The sequence below is a fragment of the Megalops cyprinoides genome, chromosome 6 (genome assembly GCF_013368585.1).
Source record: "Megalops cyprinoides isolate fMegCyp1 chromosome 6, fMegCyp1.pri, whole genome shotgun sequence".
NCBI classification, from domain to species: domain Eukaryota; kingdom Metazoa; phylum Chordata; class Actinopteri; order Elopiformes; family Megalopidae; genus Megalops; species Megalops cyprinoides.
Genome location: NC_050588.1, coordinates 14,725,632 through 14,748,669, shown reverse-complemented (window position 1 = coordinate 14,748,669; position 23,038 = coordinate 14,725,632). Strand labels below are relative to the sequence as shown.

Here is a 23,038-nt window from a genome sequence, read left to right as displayed (position 1 = left end):
TGCTGCTACACAGGTTGTGAAAATGTTCCGTCTCGAAGGATGGTCTGAGCAAGCTGCTTTAGCAAGGGCAATCCCAAATGGAAATAGCAGACTGCAATAAAATGGCTTGAAGTTTAAGGGATTAGTGGTAGTTCATTAATTTCACAAGACAGCCTGGCCCTCGACAAAAAAGACAATTCTGGATGTTGTCTTCTCCATCCTGGTGAAAAGAATTGTGTACTCTCAGCTGCTCAGCACTGATCGAAAGATTCACGGTGAAGCAAACCTCGGGATGCCTCTTTCCCCAAAAATCATAGCACTGCTGCCAAAGGGCACAGAGCCACTCTTTACCAACCAATCACCTATTCATACCCATCTCACTTCAGTCAGATAAGGGCCTATGAAATATTTATAGCTCCTTGGCACATGCCCATCGACCAGTTTCACTGCTCTGTGTTATGTAAGCATTGAATATCTGTTTTGCTGAGGCTGTTCATGTCACAGTGAAAATTTCTAGGGCAATGACTGTGTGCAGACCCAAAAAAAAGTTCAATTCACACAATCAGACAGTGGAAAACAGCAACATTTGTTGCAGAAAATTGCAGCCTTCTACACAAACTCAATTGTAGTTTATCTTCTCTGATGACAGCATCAGTACCTCACAGACTCATACATGAATAGATGGAACACAGCATCAAAGCCAAATGGCTTTACTCAGCCTTTATTTGCTTACATGCTTAACACTAACAGGTTATGTTCTTGTGTTTCCTCCAGGGTGCTAAACTTCCAATGTCTATCATTATAGTTGGAGTGGGGCAGGCCGAGTTTGATGGTAAGAATCTGCATCCTGTAAGCAATTAAATTCATGCCACTTGTGGAATATGCTCTTCATGTGTTTAATTGTATTGAAAATGGATGTGCCTGAATGAAAAAAGTGGCCACATTAAACAGACAGTCAACTGTAGATCACCAGCAATGCACCAGGAGTGAATCTTGATGACTTTTTTGGATGTTCAACCAGGCGAACACAATGCGTGTAATTACCCCCTCATTTCCTTCAATGGAAAGGATTCAGTTTGAGTCAGGGAGGGGGGCAGAGGTCGTTGTGGGCGTAATTTAGTGTGAGTGAGTGGGACTAACAGTTGGTTGCGGAGTAATTATTAGTTGCAAAGTCTGGTTAATAAGCAGATGTCATCTCGTTGGATTCGCACCCTGGGCCATATTATATGACGTAAATTGAGAATAGCAGTGCACAGCTGTGCCATAGAATTTGCATCGTTTAACATCTCATTAGGGCACAGCCAGCGCAGAGCGCAAGCCGTCTCCTCCCTCCTTCTCCTCCCACTGTCTCTGAAACAATGGAAGACTCCCTGCCCTTCCTCATGACACATGCCTAACAGGAACTCTGGAAAGTACAAGAAAGTGTGGTAGAGCTGGACTCCAGGCCAGAAAATCGCAGTCATAGCGGCGACCCCCTCTAACAAGGCATTTTGTCTGAATTTCCTCAATAAATACATCCAATTATCCAGTGAATACATCCAAATGGATCAGCTCTAAAAAACGTATGCATTGTAAGTTGCTCTGGTTTAAACGCATACGCCACCGTTGTCTGCTGCAGTAAGTTTCAGTGCACATGCCAGTGCTGCCTTCATTGTAACTCCTCTCTCTCCCAGCCATGGTGGAGCTCGATGGTGATGACATCAGGATTTCATCGAGGGGAAAGCTGGCGGAGCGAGACATTGTTCAGGTGAGTCTCAAAGACCTGAACACAACTCAGCCGGGGTTTGTTAATGACAGCAAAAATATTGTCCGGGGCATTACTTTTGACGGCCCCTATAGTGAATTACTTTCATACGGGCTCATTCATCTCTTCCAAGTAGCACAAAGCAGCCTATGGTGAAGTCAGGGGTGACTCACCTCAAGTATTCAATGTGTAGCTCCCAGCTGAGTGATGCACAGTAGCTGTTCGGCACAGGAACACTCACCTCATACAGCAGAAACGGAGAGGGGGGTGGAAATTGAGGGTGATTAGCTGGCAGGATTTAGAGACCTAGAATGGGGAAATCAAACCCTTAAAATTCATGAAACATAGACCGGGGGTTGAGAAACCGCTCCTGCTCCAGTTTTTTTTCCCACACGCAGGAGTCGATCGTTATCGTTGCGGTTTGTCTCAGGGCGGCTCTCCGTACTTAAGAGGGTTCGCGGGGAAAGAGGAAGTGCAGGAGCCATCTGCTCAGCCTCTTTAAAATGCGGCAATCTTGCACTCCGCCATGCGGGCGCCCGTTATGTCGCCCAGCTGTGCGGGAGAGCGGCGCAGCCGGGCGCCTCCTTTTCAAAGGGCCGCTGAGATGCTGATTACCATCTTGCCACCACCTCAGCGTGCATCTGTCCCTCTCCTGCTCAGAAATAAAGACCCCTGCAACAGTTGTCACACAATAAAAACCTTTCACTGCTGTCGACGGGGCATGCTCGCGGCCTGCTGTTTTAAAGCGGCTTATTAAGAAGACGTGCAGGGTGACTAGATTAGTCACATTTTTGGAAACGCTGGTGTTCTAAAGGTATGAGGCATAAACAGGATGTTAAAAAGATGAAAAAAACCATGTGCCAGTTACAATATTTATGTTTGTCAGTGCGTAATGATATGAAATATTGTACATTTGTATGATGTGCAACTTTTTGTCGTAGCACCTCTGAGGAAATACGGACAGAATGAGTGAAGCAAGCAGCAATCCCACATTCATATTTCCCAGTTTTATTCTCTCATGGTATTTGATTTTGTGGTATGTTCTCAAGTCCACAAAGCATTTTGTCATTTTTTTCTTTCACGAAATTTGATATTATAATTTCCCCAAATGCAAGATGGAGCGATTTAGGCACTCCTTTGTGCTAACAGCTGTACAACAGCGCCTGAGACCCCCAGCTAATGCCTTTTCCCTAGTTGTTACCCTGTTACCCCCCCACCCCAACCTATCATGCCATTTTGCACTACATGTACATTTGGACACCGTTTTGCTTTTTGTTTATTGCTCACTATCATATCTTTTTGCACTACATGTACAGTTGTTTGCTTGTTGTTTTTTATTGTTTTCTACTATATTATACATTATAGTATATTATATTTATTGTATTGTGTTTTTATCTATACTTCTTCGCCTGTCTTTCTGCTACTGTTAACACCTAATTTCCCCGCCTGGGGATCAATAAAGTGTTATCTTATCTTATGTTGTGTCATTCCTAGTGTTTAGGAATACATTAAAAGATTGGAAAACAAAAATGTTGCACTGTGAAATGGTTGCATGACCTCAATCAAATAAACTTAAATTAGGATACAAGTGAGCGTCATGGGATGTTGAATTTGAGGAGCCATTATTTGTTAGTCTTGAATATTTATTATGTTGGATTTCTTTGGCAAGCACTGTACCATAGTGGCAGAGTGGATTAACTTGTTTCTTGTCCTTGTTTAAATGTGTAAAGTGTTTCTGTGTTTTTTCTCTTTTGAATGCTCACACAACCCCACAGTTTGTGCCATTTCGAGATTACATGGACCGGACGGGGAACCATGTGCTCAGCATGGCCCGATTGGCTAAGGACGTCCTTGCCGAGATCCCAGATCAGTTCATATCCTACATGAAGTCCCGAGGAATCAAACCCAATCCATCCCCACCACCCTACACACCCCCCGGACACACCTTGCACACCCAGATCTGAGCTGACTGGTTTGAGAAGGCTGGGTGAGAAGATGGCAGCCCCTCAGAACTCTGGGAAAACACTCGGAACTCGGAACGGATTTAGACCCGTGTCAGCCGTCCCTTGGAATTCAGTGATGTTTGAAGGCACAGTGACATTTATATTTTTTGTTTGTATTGTTTTTTTGGGGGGCGGGTGGTGGGTGGGATGGAAAGACATCTTTACTTGGAAATGGGACCTATCTGAGATTAAAAAAAGCATGAATATCAGGGAGTTTTCCTTCGTCTAAAAGCGCAACCCAGTGAGGAAGCAGAGGGGAGCAGACAGAGGAAAGATGGTGTTAGTGGTTTAAACTCGTGCCTGTCTGTGGTTGTCTCAATGTTCTGGAGAATACCATGCATCCTACTCTGCTCTTTGAAGCCACTCAACCTTGGTGTATTAGAGCGTTTGCGTGTGGGTGATGTCTCTAGATACCTTTCTGAATGGTGTCTTTCAGATTTTACAAGATGTCCATGTAATAATTTGTAGAGTTTTAACTATTTATAATGGGGAAAAGATGTTGAATCCTCTAGGTATTTTTCCATCATGGCTATCAGTCTTTACTGTTTTGGTTTGTTTTTTGCAGGTCAGTGATTCCCATGTGGTATTCCATGTGAAAGGCTAACTTTAAAACTTGGGGTAATAAGGCATGGTTACACTACCAGACTTTCTATACGCCCTCAGCATTGGTGACATACAAGAGATGCCAAGTCAGTAGAAATACTTTTGGAAGTGACAAGCTGTGATAAACTCATTCTTCATCTTAATCTGCTGGAGTTTTTCAAAGAAGTTTCATCCACATGCACTGACAACTGAACAACAGAAAGCACAAATGTACTGTTGGTAATCCAGTGCCATTGTCTGTACTAACAACTGCTATAACACAATAATAACACTGCTATTATAACACAATAGGGACGTGTCAGGCCAAGGTTATTTATTTCTTTATTTATTTTGCAGATGCTCTTTTTCAGAGCAGCTTTCGAGGCTGTCATGGCAAGATACATGTGGTGCCTGTCTTCCACTGGTCAAAATGAATCTATTGAATTGCCATTTGAAATTTTTCTGTAGAGTATAAACCCCAGTTTTTGGTCCCATTCTGAGGTGGCAGTTCCCCTGATTTGACGTTACCATCTGTAATGCCACGAATCTGCACAAAGCTGACTGACCAAACGCACAGGGGCACCCCAAAAAAAAAAAAGAGAGAGGGGGTGGAGTCACTGTCACGCCTGGCAGCCAGCCCCCCCTTCTCCCTTGTGCTGGTGTTTGGCACAAATGAGAGACAGCGTGTGACAGATTGATTGATTAATCAAGTTAAGGAATCAATTAGGCGGCAGGCATTAATTGCACCACGGTCTGTTTATCACGTCTGTCCAGGGAGGCCCGGGGATGGCCAGAAGGAAGGGCTGTCTCCACGGGGTGGGGGCGGGGACGGGGACGGCACTCTCACTCGTCAGCCGAATTCCATGGAGCACCTCTTAATTAGATAAGTGGCTCCAGGCTCACGTGTTGCCAACGGCGGCAATATGGTGCAGTGGGGGAGAGCGTGCGGGTGCGACGCAGCAGCCTGTGGTACAGCCACCTACTGGCGGCTCCGTGCTGTCCTGCTGGGATACGCCCACTGAGGCGGACACTGCAAACTCCTCATAATAGACGAGAAATAGGAGCCTCTCCAGATGTGGTGACTGTCCAGCACCCTGGTCCTGGGTGGTAGCATACAGTTTGGAATTCAGTCTTTGTATTGTATGGCAAGAAAGTTTTCTCGCTATTTCTGGTGTCTGGGAAAGCAGTGCCTGCCATACTCTAGATGCATGGAATAGATGCAGAGCACACTGAGAATTCCTCAACCAATTATTACACCTTTACTTATTTAGCATTTATAATTCAATCTTGAAAATGAAATTTTCTGTTCTGTGGGGAAGGTCCTTGCTTTGATGCAATTGTAAATATTTGAAAACTGAACTCAATAAAAGGCTAGAAACTGAAGATACTCGGCTGGACACTCACCGCTGATTGGAAATTGGACCCTTTTCACACTAAATGATTGGGGTCAATGCTGGATCAGAGCTTTAGGTCTTGCATATATTGGTGCGCTGGACATCATAACTTTGGTTAGTGCTCCATGTGTCCACAGTCAAACACTTTGGCTGGGTTTTTTAATTGCAAAATAACAGCGCTAAATGCCTTTCAATACACATTCATTGCAGAGAGAACATGCGTACCCAGGACAAGCAGCAATTGATTCCACACAGCTTGCACGGAGCTAAATACTATATCCTTTTTTCCAAACTGAAATTATACTGAAAATGCGGTTATGCCAAAAATGTGTTGAATTAGTTATTAATTTTCTTTAGGTAGCACAATACGTCACTCTCAGTGCTTTGTGAGGAATTGGCTGCTAAGTGCATTTCTCTAAATTGTTTAACAGCAGGAGTTTAAACTATTAGTAAAAAGTGAAGGTTAATTTGCTGCAGTGGCTCTTTTGGCACTGCACATTAGGAGAAACGCACCGTTTCACAGGCGCCTTTGTTCTTTGATGCTGGCTTCACATGCATAATAATGCGGTTTTTAAACCATTCAAGTGAATTAATTGGCAATCAGGTCTAAAAATAATCACTTTACAGTGCACTTTTAAGTGCTAAATCTTTTTTTTTTTTCAAAGAATATGCCCAGGAATTTGAATAGTGGGCTCATTTATACTGGGATACATACCCTTTCCTAATTTCATACTGTGAAATATTAGAGGCATGAAATAGTAACGTGAATAATTATAATAAAAAGATAGCTCTTAGCTACAGCCAATGGGACAGAACGCCTGTATTTTTCTACTTCATTGACACATTTTTTCCCTACAATACTGTAATAGAATTGTGTGATTTTTCCCCCCCTCTGATTCTGATGCGGAGCACAATGCCGGCAGCTGACAGTGATGCTCGGAAACAGAACGGGAACCTTGCCTACCAAGGGCAGACCATGTGCTGGTGGTAGCCTGCCTTGCCTTTTGATTTCTTAACCGACCAAAAGGTTACATCGTGATTTTTATGCAGGATGCTAGGCCATGCCCACTAATGAATGAATAGGCAGGGTCAATTAGGTACTGAGTTAGGTATTTATATCATTTTCTGGATTGTGTATCAGGTATAGATGCAATTCATTCTTTCCTCTCCATCCAAGTCAACTGGAGTCTGACTTGAATATTGCAGTTTTCTATTAACACAAAAAAAGGTTTTAGTGTCCATTTGAGATCCTTAATTTAGCCATACATTTCCACCTTTTTAATGTGTATTGTATTGACAGTTTAAGAAAATGCTCATTCCAATCTCTGCTCTCCTTAAAATTTTGCACATAGCAAATCGGCTTTATTTATTAACTCCTCAGTCATTCTGTATTTAATTTTATCATGTCAGGCTGGTATTGAATTTAGGAGTAAAAATGATTTAGAAAGCAACACAAGTGAGGAAGTCCCGACAGAGGGTCTTTCCTACAATTTATTCCATCAACGTCATAAGTATACCTCTTTTTGCATAATCCAACATAGTACCTAACTACTGTTACATTTTTAATTACATTGTGGTTGGTGAAGATTTATGGTTTAATGCAATTGAATAATCTACACTTTTTTCATCATTGAAATGTTTCTAATGTAGCAATCATTGCTGGCATATCAGATTCAGCACACTTCATCATGATGTACTTCAGTGTATATGATTTGGAAGATTTCATATGCACCTGCAGTATAGGGACTATTTCTTGTGAGTGGTTTGGCAGTATGCATATATCTCTTGTGAAGTCATTTTAGAAGGCACTTTTTTTACTGAAAGAAAACGCTAAAGTGGTAAACACTTCTGTGTATAAATGATCACTGCTGATATCTTGGTGTTTTTTGTGGAATGTGTGAGCAACCATGGATTCCACACCCAAAACAGACAATGTCGTCCCTACAGGTTCTGGACCTGATTGTGTATGTTCAGCTACATGTTGAATTGCATTGCATCCAGTGCCAACACCTGTAACATACCGTACAGACACTGTCCCATCTGGAAAATGTGCATGTTAGTGCCAAAAACGGCAGCAATTTCAGTGGAATGTTTTATTTCTCTTGTGCCCGTAATTTTTCTGTTAGCGATTTCTTTTTGACAATTTCAATTTCTATTCTAAAGGAGAACTGTATCCGCCCAGCATGTTGGAATTATCGTTTTTTTATTTTTCTTTATATTACTTTTCTCTGTTTAGTTTATTCTTTTTATCTGTTCATCCTGGAAGTTTCTCTCTCCTGGACTCTTATTTGCATGGTCATTTTCTTTCCAGCTCAACATTATTGTACATGATCGTTGTCATACGGTGGGTTTGTGAATTGCTTTGTATTGGATTGCCTTAAATAAAAATGAATAAAAACAAATTGCTACTTTTAAAATAAAACGAAAGAAGTGTTTATTTTCATGGAAGGCACACATTTTTGTTTAGATAACCATGTGATTCAATTTAAGCACACAATAGATTTGACATTGAGCAGACCTAAACTACAGAGAACATCAATCCCACACAGTGTTATTTCAGATTCCTGTCTTGGATTCAGCTGTAATGTTCCACAAAGCTTTGTGTCCTACAAGGACAGCACAACATGCTGCTCTATCATGTGTTCAAACACTGTCTAGGAAACTGAAGAGGCCTGCATCTTAAAGGCGGGCTGTTAGCAGCATCTTGAAAGCACCAGTGTCCTTAACATGAAGGTAATCACATTTGCCTCTCCCACACTGCACCTGCAATGCATAAACACAAGTGTGGAATAAGAAGCTTGGATCACCACATGGTGCTGTGGAACTGAGATACTGTCTGCAACGTTGTACTTACTGAGCTGTTTTACCTTGTTCTTCACCTATTCGACACAGTACAACCTGACCTGACATCTGGTGCTCATGAGCGCGATTTTAGCACATGCCAGAATGCCACCCTTGAGCTGGCTTCTTGTCATCACAGTGCCACGGTGCTCTTGGCATAATCGAATTGGGTCCACAACTGTGATGTAGTTTTCTTGTGGAGCAGGAGAGGCAGAAAACACGAGGGTTCCACAGGCACATATACATAGTAAAAACATCCTGGCAGCACCTTACCAACAGAAATTACACAGGGCACCAGATGGCTATTATCATTATTCTGTTGGACTTTATTGTACTTTAGGTTTACAGTCACTGAACTAGCACCAGCCTAAATGAATCCACAAGCACAATGCCAATGCTGTCAGCTAATCCATTTTCATTTGAAAAAGCAGATACAGCCTTCTGCAGAAATCACTTCATTGGCACCCTTCAAGGATAAGTTCCTGGAATGTTTGACAAAAACAAATGCCAAAAATCAATACTAACATTTCAAATACCAAGGAAATTTGTTGTTTGATCCTGCAAGGTAGACCCGTGGGATGAACAGAGTTTGATTCAATCGACCGCTTTTAAAAGTCATGTTCCTCACAGGGCCAAGCAGAGCTTTACACTGATCATTCGGAAACCGCAATTCTGGTCAGCAACCATGACCTCCCAGCAGATGAGGACTACTAACCCAAACATTTCAGGAATGTTGTTTCAGTGCTGTGACTGTCACGGTTTTGCAGTAATGTTTTGAGAGTGCCATGTGTTGCTGTAGTTGCGGAGGCTGCCTTTGGGGACAGGAAGCAGTGTTACTCCGGTACCGTATGTTCACGGTGTCTGCTTTGGCAGCTCATGTTATTTGTCTGAAGGCAGAATCATTAGGCCCCGCAGGCTTGAGAGCAGAGAGGTAATGAGAGCCTACCTCTGTCTCCATGGTAACAGGGGTTTGGGAATGGACCCCTCCTGGAGGGTAACCTGGGACACATCCTGGAAGGTGTTTTGGTGAGTTTTTAAATCTGTTTGTCTCTCGTTTTCTACACTTCTTCCTTCCTGCTGTACATGGAAAAAATTCTCAACAGCTGCACAATAATGTTGGTATTCTGTTATATTCTATTTTATTATAACTTTAGGTCTCTTCCCTCCAGCAGCATTGGAATTTGAAATTCCCCAGTAGGATTCTTGGGCTTAGCCCCTCAGAACTGAAAGCTGCAGATTGCGGCCATATGAGCTTACCTCATTCTCTGCTGAATATCTCTGTCATTTTACCACATAGAAGCTTCATATTTGTTTTTGCCATGTAGATGGAGCTTGTCACATCCAATGCGTCACATATGTCACCAGTAAACCTAAAATTGGATCTACAATAGCAGTGTAAAGTCTGCCTGTATTTATGCATCACTGACAGTTCTCTTATTTTCTTCAAAAAGAACCTCCAGTTTACCTCCATTCAATAACTCCAGCATTTCAGGACGTTCAATCAAACAACAGAACTGTGTTCAACAAAGATGTAATCTCTGCTTACTGAAAGCTTCAGTGTATTCAGATATGCATCTCTCTTGGTTCAGCTGCCCACGCAGGTGACAAGACTATGATTGAAAGATTATTATTGATTATTAATGAAATTAATATTGATCATTATTGAAAGCAGTTTTTCTTTTGTTGGTAATGTACATAAATATGAACTAATTTATTACTACATCTACAGTAGTTGTTTACAATTACTCAAAACGTTTGGAAATATATATAAATAGTTATTTATTGTTTTAGGTGTGTTAACAATAAACACTTTCATCAAAATTTCAAATTTCTGACCATATTCTCATGTGGTACACAACTGATACTTTTTCACTGTGCAATGCAATTTTACATTTATACAATCCAGACAATCTGCACTATCGGTCCTCTGAGAGATAACTGAGCTGACTCATTTGCTTTTGGGAGAGCGTTCAAGTAAATAAATTTTCCCTCATGTAAAATGGCATGTGAAATTCCTCCTTATGGCATCCACATGCTGTAAGACCCCAAGCTCAACATCCCCCCATCCATACTGTCCATTCCAATGCATTTTACATGCTGTGGTCATGAGGTTTTTGAATGTTTAGCATTCCCTTGTGGACCACTGCAGGTTGTGACTACAGTAAACATAACCCTAGTTACCCCTCTGGTGTGATTCCTTACACCTTCTACTGTGCCACTGTGTCTGCCGGAAGACTGAAATGGAAGCTGTCATCACATGTTTCGGAAATTTGCACAAATAACATACTTCAGTTATAAATTTCCATATATTTCCATTTTGGTGAGCTTACTGTTTTGATGCTGATATAAACAACTGAACATAAAACATTGAAATTGATATAAACAAGCTACAAGTTATGTACATATAAATAACATATATAGTATTTATGAATGCATATGCTACCTCCCATTATAATCTGTATCCCTTTGGGCTATATTGTTCACATCAAACATGGCTATATGGCTGTGCTCATTTATTTTAATGTCACAGCAGCAGTGAAAGCCAGTGAAAGTCATTCTCAGGTACAGTTTTGAATCTAATGGTTGAAGGGTAATTGTGTAGCGGAGTGACTACAGAGCATATCATCTGAAGGTTGTCTGTTATCTTTTAAGGTAGGATGCTGTTGTTGTCCTACTGGGTTTTTAACCCAAATTATTTTGGTATATGCTGATTTGATGTAGAATGCAGCTTTATAAATAATTCTTGAAAAAGGAAGGGAAAAAGAAAAAGGGTATCTGGCAAACAACTAACTGACATAAAAAAGACTAAAAATTATGATTCTCTGATGTCACATCACTGTTCATCACTTTTAACATATAGCTGTATGCTCAGAGTCATATTGTACAGTCCAGACAATGAATTCACGACTAATCAGTGAGTTGTTCATTTTCATAAAGGAGTCATATAGGCTAGGAATGTATAGTGTAGTATAAAGTAGTAGCCTATAGTCTAAATAGCCTAGAATCTGGACTAGAAAATCCATCAAGAGTATAACAATCATGTACTCTGTAAGTGCTGTGCTTCCTATTAATTCAGTTATTGGCATGTAGTTCGTAGCAATTATAGTAAGACATGGCTCATTCATGATCTGGATGGAACTCATTGGTTTTACAGTAGCAATGTCATAATGCATATTACAGCTGATGAAATGCATAATATAATGATCTGGTGACAGACAAAAGGGATCAGTAAGGCTTCAGAGCTAGTTAGCAAAACATTGCCATGTGCTTTTATACATAACAACATCCCTAAACCAGAGAGAGAGAGGAAAGGAAAAGGAAAGAGAGAAGAGGAAAGAGAGGGAGAGCAGCGGAAAGAGAGAGAGATGGGCAAAGCGAGGTGCAGCAGTGGAAGTTAAGGATTAGTGTTAAGGATGAGGGCAGGCCAGATGTTGTTTTATTCAATTCGGCCATACTGTAGCTTGTTCCCTCAGGTTTAAGGGGCATCAGCATTTCTTTGACCCACTGCAGGTGAAAGGATTTGAGCGGCTGATTGGACAGAGCAAGATTAGGAACCGGGAGGGGGGACGCAGACACGAGCGGGTCACAGACTCTTTGTTATGCTTATTGATGAGTGGCAGCTTGGCTTGCGGTAAATGTGGGGGTCCACAACAAACGTGCTTCCTTCTTTTCTGAGGGAGACGCTTTGCTGACAATTCAAATCGCCCACCTGGGAAAACCCGGCAGCGGCGTCTGCCATAAATCAGCTTCACGAAGTGCGACTCACAGCCATTTCCCCGGCCTCAGCCATGCCATTAAAGAGACAGGCTGTCATGCACAGACAGAGAGACTGAGTAATTGTTGCTCTGCCAAAAGACATACGGATCCAGAGCCTTTGCTGATGCAGGTGGGTGCAACTAATTGATGGGCCGGTGGCGCTGTGATGAAAAATGCCATTTCTAAATCAAAGGTGTGTTTCAGGCATCATGTTAGATTCATTTAGTCAGAATTTGCAAACTTCTTTAAAAGTTAATGATCAAGGGCAAATGGTCATAAGGTGCTCAAGAGTTCTTTGTGGAATTATTAGTAGGTTAGCTAAAATCTCTCATTTACATATGCACCAGACTGGGGCTTGAAATTAATTTTAGGATTTCTGGTAAAACTTGCCAGTATTTTAACATGATATACTAAGCACAGCCAAAGTCAATATCCTTGCTATGGCTGATTTGGAAATTGCTGGTATATCAAACCAAACACTTACCATGAGTTTCATTTACTCATAGAATGACCACAGATGCCTTTCAAATCTGCAGCATCGTATAAAATAACATGTTGCCAAATCCCCTATGTCTGTATACCCAGCATAGCTCTACATTCAGAATCCAGGGGGTTTCACCATTTCATGCCATTATAAATAAATTCATTTCACACCAGCATGAGTCCTTAGTGTCCTTTTACCAACTGGCAGTATGTGATGCCAATATGTTTCCTGCGTGAGTTTCACTCGTCTGTTACATCTGTCTGTAGAGGCAGACATGGGGGGAGGGCTTTCAGTGCCATGAGAAGAGGCTCCTTTGCACGTTCCAATAGCTGCAAGGCTGGGAGTGATCCTCCGTCACTGTACCGGCAGCATGCCGGTGCCAGCCGCACTGTGGCAGAAACGCATTCAGAGAATCCCAGAGAAGGAACACGAGAATGAAGCAAAGTGATCCTCCAGTTTTCTTTCTATCCATTTCTGATTCCTCTCATAGTAGCAATAGTAGTACAAGCAGTATTGGCAACAGGGAAGTATCAGTAGCTGTAGCAACAGCAGTAGGTACAGTAACAGTGGTACTAGCTTTAGCATTAGCACTAGCAGCACCTCCATTCAGAGTCATGCTGTAGTATTAGCAGCTTCAGCAATAGTAATAGGAATAATGGTAATAGCAGTAGTAGCAGCAGTAATGATAGTACTGTAGTTGATCCATTTGTTTAATCATGTCATTATTTTGGGTGTTTGGTTTGCGGCCTCTCTGATCAATGACAATATATGTTCCCAACACATACACAGCCATTCTAGTCTCTTGAGGCTTTTTGCTGCTGAAATCCAGGAAATGCATTTGTCCCAGGGCCACAAGTACAGAGGCCCTGCGGCATAACTACCACTCAGCACCCAATAAAGCGGCGAAGGGGCACAGAACCAACAGCATGATGAAGTCTAATGGACAGAAGAGCCCTCGGAGGGAAATACTGTAAATGTAATGGCAGGAGTCCCAAGGGGCCCTGAAACTGAGTAAAAGGAAAATTAAAAGCCAGTGGCTGATCATCAGCCCCCAGAACACAAAAACGTGTTAATGTGCTGGGAGGATTCCAGAGACTGGAACTGCTCTGCATTTACAAACAAACGCAATTGACACACACAAAAAACTCACAAATAAAAGGTGAAAGAAAAGGTTGGCAGTGAGGAGGCATGTTACATGCTGCAACAGTCTCTTTTTTTCCCTTTATCTTTTTGTTGAATAGAAAGGGTGTGAGGTAAACATTGTGCCATTTTTACATTTTGACATCCCCAGACAGTGAAGCATTACAGCAACTGTGTGTGTGTGTGTGTGTGTGCGTGTGTGTGTGTGTGTGTGTGTGTGTGTGTGTGTGTGTGTGTGTGTGCGTGTGCACGTGTGCACGTGTGCACGCGTGTGCAAAAAAATTTGAGCCACAGGGAGACTGGGAGTGAACATCAATGTTCAGATGAATCTCTGTCCACTGTCTGCAGCGCACTCTCATCCCAGATCTAATCTTCTGCTGTCAATTGAATTCATTTAGGGGGGGAAGATTCAATTTCTTTTTGGTGCTGAGAAAACAAGAGAGAGCTAAATGGAAACCAAACCAGCGCATAAGTGATGCAGACTGCTGCTTAAAACCATCATATTCCGGAGGGATGCGGGAACAGCAGAGGAGGGAGATGAGAGCGGAGGTCCTGCCCTGATTTAGAGTGGAGGTGCATTTAAATAATGTTGGATGGACTACTGATGGCAGCTAATTCCATAAAACCATGATTACTTACTGCACTGTGTGGCTCTGTTTGTTTTGCTGATTGCCATGTACTTGCGTAAACTGGACAGGAGCTTGAGTGAGTGTCGAATGTATGTCTATGGCACATTTCTGAAATGAATTGTGTGTATCTAGCATTAAGTTACTGTCGGAAGTTGTTAATGGAAAAACAGTTGCATAGCTATTTGCAGTACTGACGATCGATGCTTTGTATGTAAACTGTACACTTGCAGTCAAAAGGAATTACTCATGAAATATTGAAATGCAAACCTATCCTGAGTAGTGCTTTGTGACATGAATTTCTCAGTTGTGTTGAAAACTTTCCTGGGATTAGTGCTGATAGAGCTGTAGATAGAGGATAACAGGATATTGGCCCTTGTCTCCAGCTATGTTTCAGTTGGAGGTAGTCAAGCTGACTTGTGAGTGAATTGGAAAAACAGAAACAACACGTTCAATGTAAAATATATTGCTAGTATTCGAGTCTGAGGGTGCTGACTTGTCAAATCCTTCTAGCTGAGGGAGGTTAGAGATGATGTGACAAATGCGCTCACATCCGCATGCCTACATAAGTCTCATGGAATTATAGCCAACAAGACTGAATGGTTTGAGGAAGTGATTTAGCTTATGAGTTATCCATCACAGTCTTAAATCCTAGTGACAATATTCATAACCAAACTGCAGCCAATACGTGTGAACAGCACCCTGGGAACCCACTGGCTCTGGACTGCTGTCAACCCTGAATGGCATGTGCTCAGATAGCAACGCCTGAGGACTTTTTATTGGATGACATGCCAAGGAGATAGGAAGCTGTCATTAATGTTAAAGGGGGATGTGGTACAGGTGAGAGCGCAGTGGTGTGTAATTTACCCATCAGGCATTGTGTTGGGGCACAGGAAGAATGCAGAGACACAGGTAGGGTTTCCTTTGAGTTAGTGTTTTTTATTATTAAATGGTGTACAAAACATTTCACCCGGTGACAGAAACTGTGTGTAGGAACTCAACTATATACGTTCTTTTGAAGAGAATTTAGAATTCTCGTATGGCCGGTGGTTTTATTTGTGCGCACGAGCCACACACATAACGCACGAAAACACTTTAAATTAATGCTAGTTGTTCTCAGACTCTGCACATATTGACCACCCATGACAAACAAAACCTTTTTTATAATTTGGAAATACAGTATTGGCATCTAGAAACACAATGACCCCGCAAAGCAGGGAAGAAATTTCTCTGTATCTGTAACTGAAATAACTGTTGAAGCCGAGGCAAAGACTAAGGTTTCATTTGATTCTATCAGCACTGGCATGGTAGGTCTTTTTGCCTTTGCAACAAATTACCTCTGCTGTTAATGCTGCTTCAGTTTGCCCCGAAATTAAAAATGAATGTTTGGGCATACATTTACAAGTGAAAAGCGAATAATCACCCATCAAAAAAGCCAAATTTTAAAAGTAAACGGTCAGGTTGCCCGCCCTCTCATCTAAAAAAATAAAGAAACGCTACTCTCGCATTTTCAAGAATAATTACCGAAGGTGAGGGCGACCTGCCTCTCCCGCTCTCAGTCATAACTTTTACATCGCCTGGAATTTTCTTAACCAGTTTAGCACAGAGGAGAAGACGGTAAATAACTGTAATTCCGTCTTTTCTTTTCTTTTGCATTTAGATGATGTAGCGGGGAATATTTTTTTGATTGTGCCGTCCGGTTTTACGAATTCTGCGCCGTCCAGAGGGATTTTTCCAGTCGCGCTGTGAAAGCGCTGACTGATGCTGCCATACAAAACAAGATTACATCAATCAGTCAGTTGTTACAAAATAACAGGCTGGGGGATTTGTGTATTGTGTTGAAGCGAATGACTCCATAAAATAGCATGTGGGTTGTTTTACACAATTGTTAAAGGAAATGGATAAAAAAGAATGAGAGCTCTAGTACAAAAGAACGCCGAACATTTCATGCTCTCCCTGGATCTTCAAGACGTGCTTTTATCACAGTGTACAGTGAATAACTGTACTCGTTTTTGTTACACCTGCCTACCTAGCAACTGGTTACGACTCTACCAACAAAGTTTGTAAGTTTACCAAGGTAGGGAGCGTGCGTAAATTTAGAATACTTTCCACGCAACCATCTTTAAAAATCTTGCACACTTTACATGTTGCGTTCACAGTATTTGTAAATAGGACACCAGAAACGACACCAAGCTACGTACGTGTTTGCTCGGCACTCTACCTTCAAGCCTACTACTGGGTATTGAGTCGGACCATCGTGTGTGAATGATACAATAAAAGTTAACGTAATGACGCCTTTTTGAGATTGTGTGAGATTGTATCAGATAGGTTTACTGAACAAACATGTGACTTATATACAGGCAGCCATTCTGAACTATGCCTTCCCAGTCTAGACTGCACCTGTATAAAAGACAATGCGTGTCAAGTTTGATGTCAACCAACTCTGAGGATGTAACTTTTTTAATATTAAAATGGTAGAACAACCAATAAAGTTGAACCAGCACATTTTAAAGGCAAAAGGTTACCATAATGAGAGGAGGGTTGTGCACAAAGTTTGAAATGGTTGCTTCAAATGATTTTTGATGAATTTTTGAAAATCTTGAAACATCTGCCAAAATTCAATGTGGCCGCCATAAGACATGACCTATTGACACAAATGCTACTAAACTAAAAACACAGGTGTTTGCAACTGATTGACACTGTTTGTGTCTTTATCATTAGTGTGTTTTATGTGGTATAACATATGTACCAGTGAACTGAAATCCTCTAGAAACTGAAAAAATAACATAGCAATGTCACTGCTTGAACTAGTCCATGTTGAAACAATGTAAACATTGAAGGAATCTCAGAAGAAGAACAGGCAGAACAAAACACAAACATGCAATGGTTATCAGGAGATGACACTCAAATAATACTGATTTGACATGATTGTATTCTTTACACACAGTGGGGTCCGCTCCTGGCAAGACAGAAGTGAACCACTGGGAAAAATAATAATTCAGTCACAGCAGGCCCTTTCATCTATAGAGGTAATCCAGTCTGCTTTGTTCTATATTCCTTCAGACCCTGTTTTTGTGAAAGTGTCACATGCATAAAGTGACTCCCCATTACGCTCTCCTGTGAGCTCTGAGGTGTCCCCACGATTTATGTTCATGTAGCCTGTATTTCACTGCAGGCCAGTTCCGTGTCATTTTCACACACGACTGTCTTGGAAGTTATTAGAAAGGAGAACAGGAGGATACATCAGTGAAAGTGGACGCAATGTGCATAACTTTTTCAATGAAAGAGGGTTAATAGATTCAGTGAAATTAGCATTACAGAGTCTGATAGTGATAGATTGACTAGATAAACTGGTAGACCCTACAGTACAAGAAGGATTTATAAAGTACTACAAATCCCCCTTCACTCCTCCTACCTGCCCCCACACCCCATCTGAGCTCCATATTCCACCACCTTTAGCTAACAATATTTCTGTGGGAAACTTCTGAAAAGACTTCATTCAATTCGTTGTTGAAAACACCATTCAATGAAGAATTTGGCCCAAAATCCTGAGTCATATTTTTAATTCTATCCAAAATTCCTGCTGTTTGGCAATATAAATAGATTTTCTACGCAACACGATCTCAGCTGTAGGTGCGGATGAATTCCTACAGCAACGATGAAAGATGCTCAGTCAAGGTCATTTCACCGCAGTCAACAGAAGCGCAACGCCCACGCGGCATTAACTCAGCTGGTTTGAAATAGCAGGCACGTGCACAATCGCAGTCCTTCACCGTGACAAAATGTCTCCTTCACCCGAAGCAAAGGAGCTGCACCCGCTCACCTTTATCTGAAACGCAGCTTTAGAACACAAGACGCAAACAAAGCGTGCTGTGCGGAGTCGGTAGCGAAGGTTACCGCGACCGCGTTTAATTAGACGCCTTGGGGCGCAGGAGAAACGGGGCGAGGCTTTGTAGTTCCCAGTCCTCGATTTCCTGCGCTCGATTAAGCGGAACAAAAGCGCAGTGTCCTGGCCTGACTTTAGCTGGAACGCGGGGGCTCCGATTCGCACGGCTGAGCAGCCGCACCCTTCAAAAGCACCCACGTGAGCGGTCAGGACGGTGAAGAGCTTCTGCTGGCCTTCCTGTAACGGGGAAGAGTGTGAGATCGAGATTTAGCAGGGAAATAGCTGGAGACAGGGGTGGGTCGGGAGGCCTTATGAGGAGCCTGGAGTGAGGCTGGAGGTCAATTTGTACTACCTGCCATGAGAAAAATGCTTGTTGAGTGACACTGATTTGAAAGGCAGGTATTGGGAGAAAGGTTAGTTTGTTGTTGTTTTTGTAGTGACATGTCTCTGTTTGTAGTACAGATATGACGGACTCTGAATTGTTTGTTTAATTTAGTTTCCACTTATATCAAAATATATATCAAAAATGCTCCGTCATACAGCATTTTTAAAGTGACTGGCAAAAATATATGATCCCAGACTGCAGGGTGCAAGGATCTGAACCATATGATAGTAAATACTGTATATATTAAACAAAATGCACACAAAATATGTGTGTGTGTGTGTGTGTGTATGGGTATGTTTGTGGGTGTGTGGGTCTAACTGACACTTTAACTAACACTCTACTCAGACAGACCATGACCTGACAGGCACTCTGGTTCAGAGCACACAAAATGACATTCCCCATAATCCCCTGTCAGCGAGTATGAGGTCACACACAGGATGGGTAGCGGGTTAATAGACAGAATTTTCATTCCTCTCTCAGCAGTGGTAAGCTGACAGAGTTGCAGAGCTCATCACTGCTGACACGCTGTCTCTGGAAGACGAGGGTATATGTTCCACCAGGGGGCAGTCTAGAGCAAACTGTAGTTGCACCTAGTCGCTGTTATTAAGAGCATCACCGGTGTCAAGGAGATCTGGCCAAAGCCCCCACCTGTGTCTACAACAAAGGTTGCCAGCACTAGCTTCCACACCTGCAGTGCTGGAATCCTGTTGGGACTTTTCCATGTGGCATTTAAAACTTTTGCAACACAATTGTGCACTGTGCATCAGACACAGCTACACTGGCTACCCTGAAACTTCCATGGTGGAATTCTTCCTCTAACTGATGATAATTGTCAAACTACATTAGTTTTTGTAAAATTGTACCTGCCATGTAAATACATGTCTTGCAAAAAACCACTGTGTTTCCACATAGTTTACAAGAATACTAACAAATCAAATAACAGTATGATTATTTTTTTCACCCTTGGTCTCATGTGTATTTAATGTCTTGAATGTGTGTGTACTATTCCGCTCCTGGGAACATTCCCCACATTATAAGGAATCACTTCCTGTTTGTATTAGCCTTATTGTATCTCAATGATTACAAATATACCTTATAACCATGGGAGGCGGCAGCCTGTGAAATTAGTATGTTAATAAAACATTGCACATTCTCAACTGGAAACCTCTAAATTTTTTTCTTTTCAGTGGAGGAAGTGGAAGACAGCAAAATAAGAAAGATGCACCTCTGTCTTTATATATTCATGGAGAACAGACTTAACTCCACTTTAACCTGCTGAATGAGCGTGTGTGTTTGTAGATGAATGAAACCACACATCCTCCAGAAACCAAGTCCCATTTGTCAAAGGCGACATAAAGCTATTTACTCACAGACCACACAAGGAATGTGGAACTGAAGCATATCTAACACGTCTGCAGTTTGTCACTGTGAAATGTGACTGATTTACTCTTAACCATAAAATGGTTTCATTGTCTCTGTGTGTCAAAATGCCATCGCTACCCAATGTAAATTAAATATGCTCGTGTTTGCCATTTCTTCAAAAATGTGTGCATGAAGTTTCAGCAGGGAGAACAAAACACAATGTTTTGCAATGCTGAATAACTGGATCTAGTTTATTTGATGCAGGCATCCTCTTATTAAAAAACCTTTATTGTTAATAAAATGAAAATGTCAGGAGCATTGTAGTTATTTAATTACATGGACTATAAGTCTGTGGCTTTCAATAATAGAGGATTTTTACCACAATGAGACAGTAAAGTGGAATTCCAATGAGATTTGTTCGTGTTGCTGGTGTATGTGTGTGTGTGTGTGTGTGTTGTCAGTGTCAGTGTGTGTGTCTTTCTCATCTCATGTATGACCTGGCAACACCTATCATCATACCTTTTCCCAATAGGCAGAATTTGCCTTTAAATCAGCTGCCCACCATCAGTTGAAGTGCAACCAAGAATGTGTGTGGGTTTTGGAGCTGATAAGTAGCAGTTGACACAGAGGAAAAAGGCAAATAAACAGAGGCTGAGTGAGCTCAGGATTAGTCTGTGAGCCTGTGGCATACGATATTTCTGGATATTCAAAGCCTCCACACCCCTGTTCCACCTGAACCATCCAAAAAACCCATCCAGCAAAGGAGTTGTGTGCCAGCTTTCTGGGAGGTCGCACCTCCATCTCTTCGAGTGCCAGTCTCCAGGTGTGTCTCTCCCCTCCTTTATTCCCAGTAAATGGAATCTCTCCTCCCCACTGTCTCTTCTGTTTTCAGTCTTATCTCTCTGTCTTTAATGTTCTCCCCCTCCCACTCCTCTGTCTCTCTCTCATCTCTGTCCCTGTCTCTGTCTGTTCAGTGTCTTTGTGATTCAAAGCAAGCAAAGTATCAGAGCTGGATTAGAGACGTCATCTTCCTGGGGGCGAAGCACAGCTCCACTTCCACTTTACCCTGAGTAAGACCTCTGGGCTCAGTCGCCAATGTTGCCTTTTTTCCTGCTGCTTGCGTCCCTCCAGAGAGCTTTACAAAGACATCCATATATTCCTTTATATTTCCTCCTCTTCCTCTAATCTGGTATATTGCCAGCCTCTTCAAAAGCTCTTTGCCCTAATGCCCAGGGACAGATTCAGCAGTTTTAAGTGTGTGGTTTTTTTTTTTTTTTTTTTTTTTTTAAATAAGTAAGACATTATTTCCCCCTCCCCAACTGCCACTTCCCCCCACCCCCGTTTTTAAAGTCCATGAAATCCCATCAGAAGTGCCTGTGAGGGTTTTAAATGGATCGGGTACTGAATTTAGCTGTTGTTCTGATGGCACAGCCGCAAGTCACACAAAGGGATCAGCTGTGAATAGTGGTGCTCTCCAGGGAGCTGAACAGCTATGGAATAGAGGCCTAGAGTCAAGCCTATACCTTGAACGGCCAGTTTAAGCTTTGGTTACCTTCTTAAATAAAGTGCTCAACACTGTTAGTTCATTCTGATGTCCCCAATAGGATAATGTTTAGCAAGTGTGAAAAATCCGACCCCTGCTCAAATTCTTTCAAATCATAATGCGTAACCTTTGAATCAAAGCCGGAGTGTAATTTCTTCAGTTAGTATCATAGATATCATACTAGGTGTAGGCAGCACTGATACCATCTGTGTTTCCATTGTTTTCAAGTTCAAATAATGTCCATTGAACATTAGTGTTTAAGGTGTTCAGGATAATTTACCAATACCCCTGTTCATCCTTGTCATCTTGTTAACGTTTCTTGTCTACCCTTGCCCTGGTTGGTGGAATGAACTCCCCACAACTGTCAGAACAGCAGAATCATTGTCTATTTTCCAGGGCAGACTCAAAACTCACCCACTGTGTCTGTGCAGCTATTTGCCCAACCCTTTTGAGTGTACTTTTTATAACTCCTTTTATAACTCTGGAAAAGACCACCTACCAAGTAAATGTAGATGCATTTGATCTGCTTTCAGCACAAATCATGGACAGTCCCATCCCATTTGCATGGAAATCATATGCCTCTGAGCTGTCAAACTCAGTTCCTGGAGGGCTGGTGTGTGTACTGACATTTCTTCCAACCAATTACCCTGGCATCATTTGTCCAATTAGTTAATTAGTTGTATACAACAACAGTTTTGTTCAATAGCTTTTCCTAGGATGCACTGAAGCAGAACACTTGAGCACCGGGCAAAGAGTTTGATCTTCAGCAATACTACATCTTATTTCCTTTCAAAAAAGCCAAGCATTCTAATGGATTTGGTCAATTAAGACATTGAGAGCAGAGGCTGGAGAGACATGTGAATCTATTGATACCAAGCACTGGGGCATGAAATCTATTAGAAAAGTGATATGCCCATCACAGATAGGGAAAAAAACACTGTGTCTATGGTCCACTTCTGCAGTGGCTTTCTACCAAACAGAGCGGTGCTTTAATATAGCCATCGAGATGTCATGATTTGCATTGAACCTCAGGTTCACTTTAGGAGATTTAGGCGTGAGTTATGTGCAATTTAAACCCTTGTCCTGAAAGAGCGTGAAGGGTTTTGAAGAATGGGACTAGTGTCTGTTCATAGAACATCCACGTCAGACTAACAAGGGTGCATGTACGCGAACAAAGCGCCCTCTCACTGGAGTATAGATTAGTCTCCGCGGAGGAGATGGCCACTGAATGCAAATCAAATCTGCTCCTTCAAAGTACCATAGCCCCTGGTTAAAAAGGTTGGAATGGCAAGGTCCTGGAGACACAGTGTCCT

At 41.9% G+C, this 23,038-nt stretch overlaps 1 protein-coding gene across 1 annotated transcript in view; it reads left to right on the top strand.

Moving 5' to 3' along the window:
- The window catches only part of LOC118778970 (copine-5), a 102,883-nt gene extending 99,071 nt beyond the window's left edge, over nt 1-3,812 (top strand). Inside the window, exons 18-20 of the mRNA XM_036530772.1 lie at nt 754-811; nt 1,653-1,726; nt 3,499-3,812. Coding sequence (XP_036386665.1) covers nt 754-811; nt 1,653-1,726; nt 3,499-3,687 — 321 coding nt within the window. The 3' untranslated portion in view covers nt 3,688-3,812. The remainder of the gene's footprint in view (nt 1-753; nt 812-1,652; nt 1,727-3,498) is intronic.
- The last annotated feature ends 19,226 nt before the right edge of the window (nt 3,813-23,038 follow it).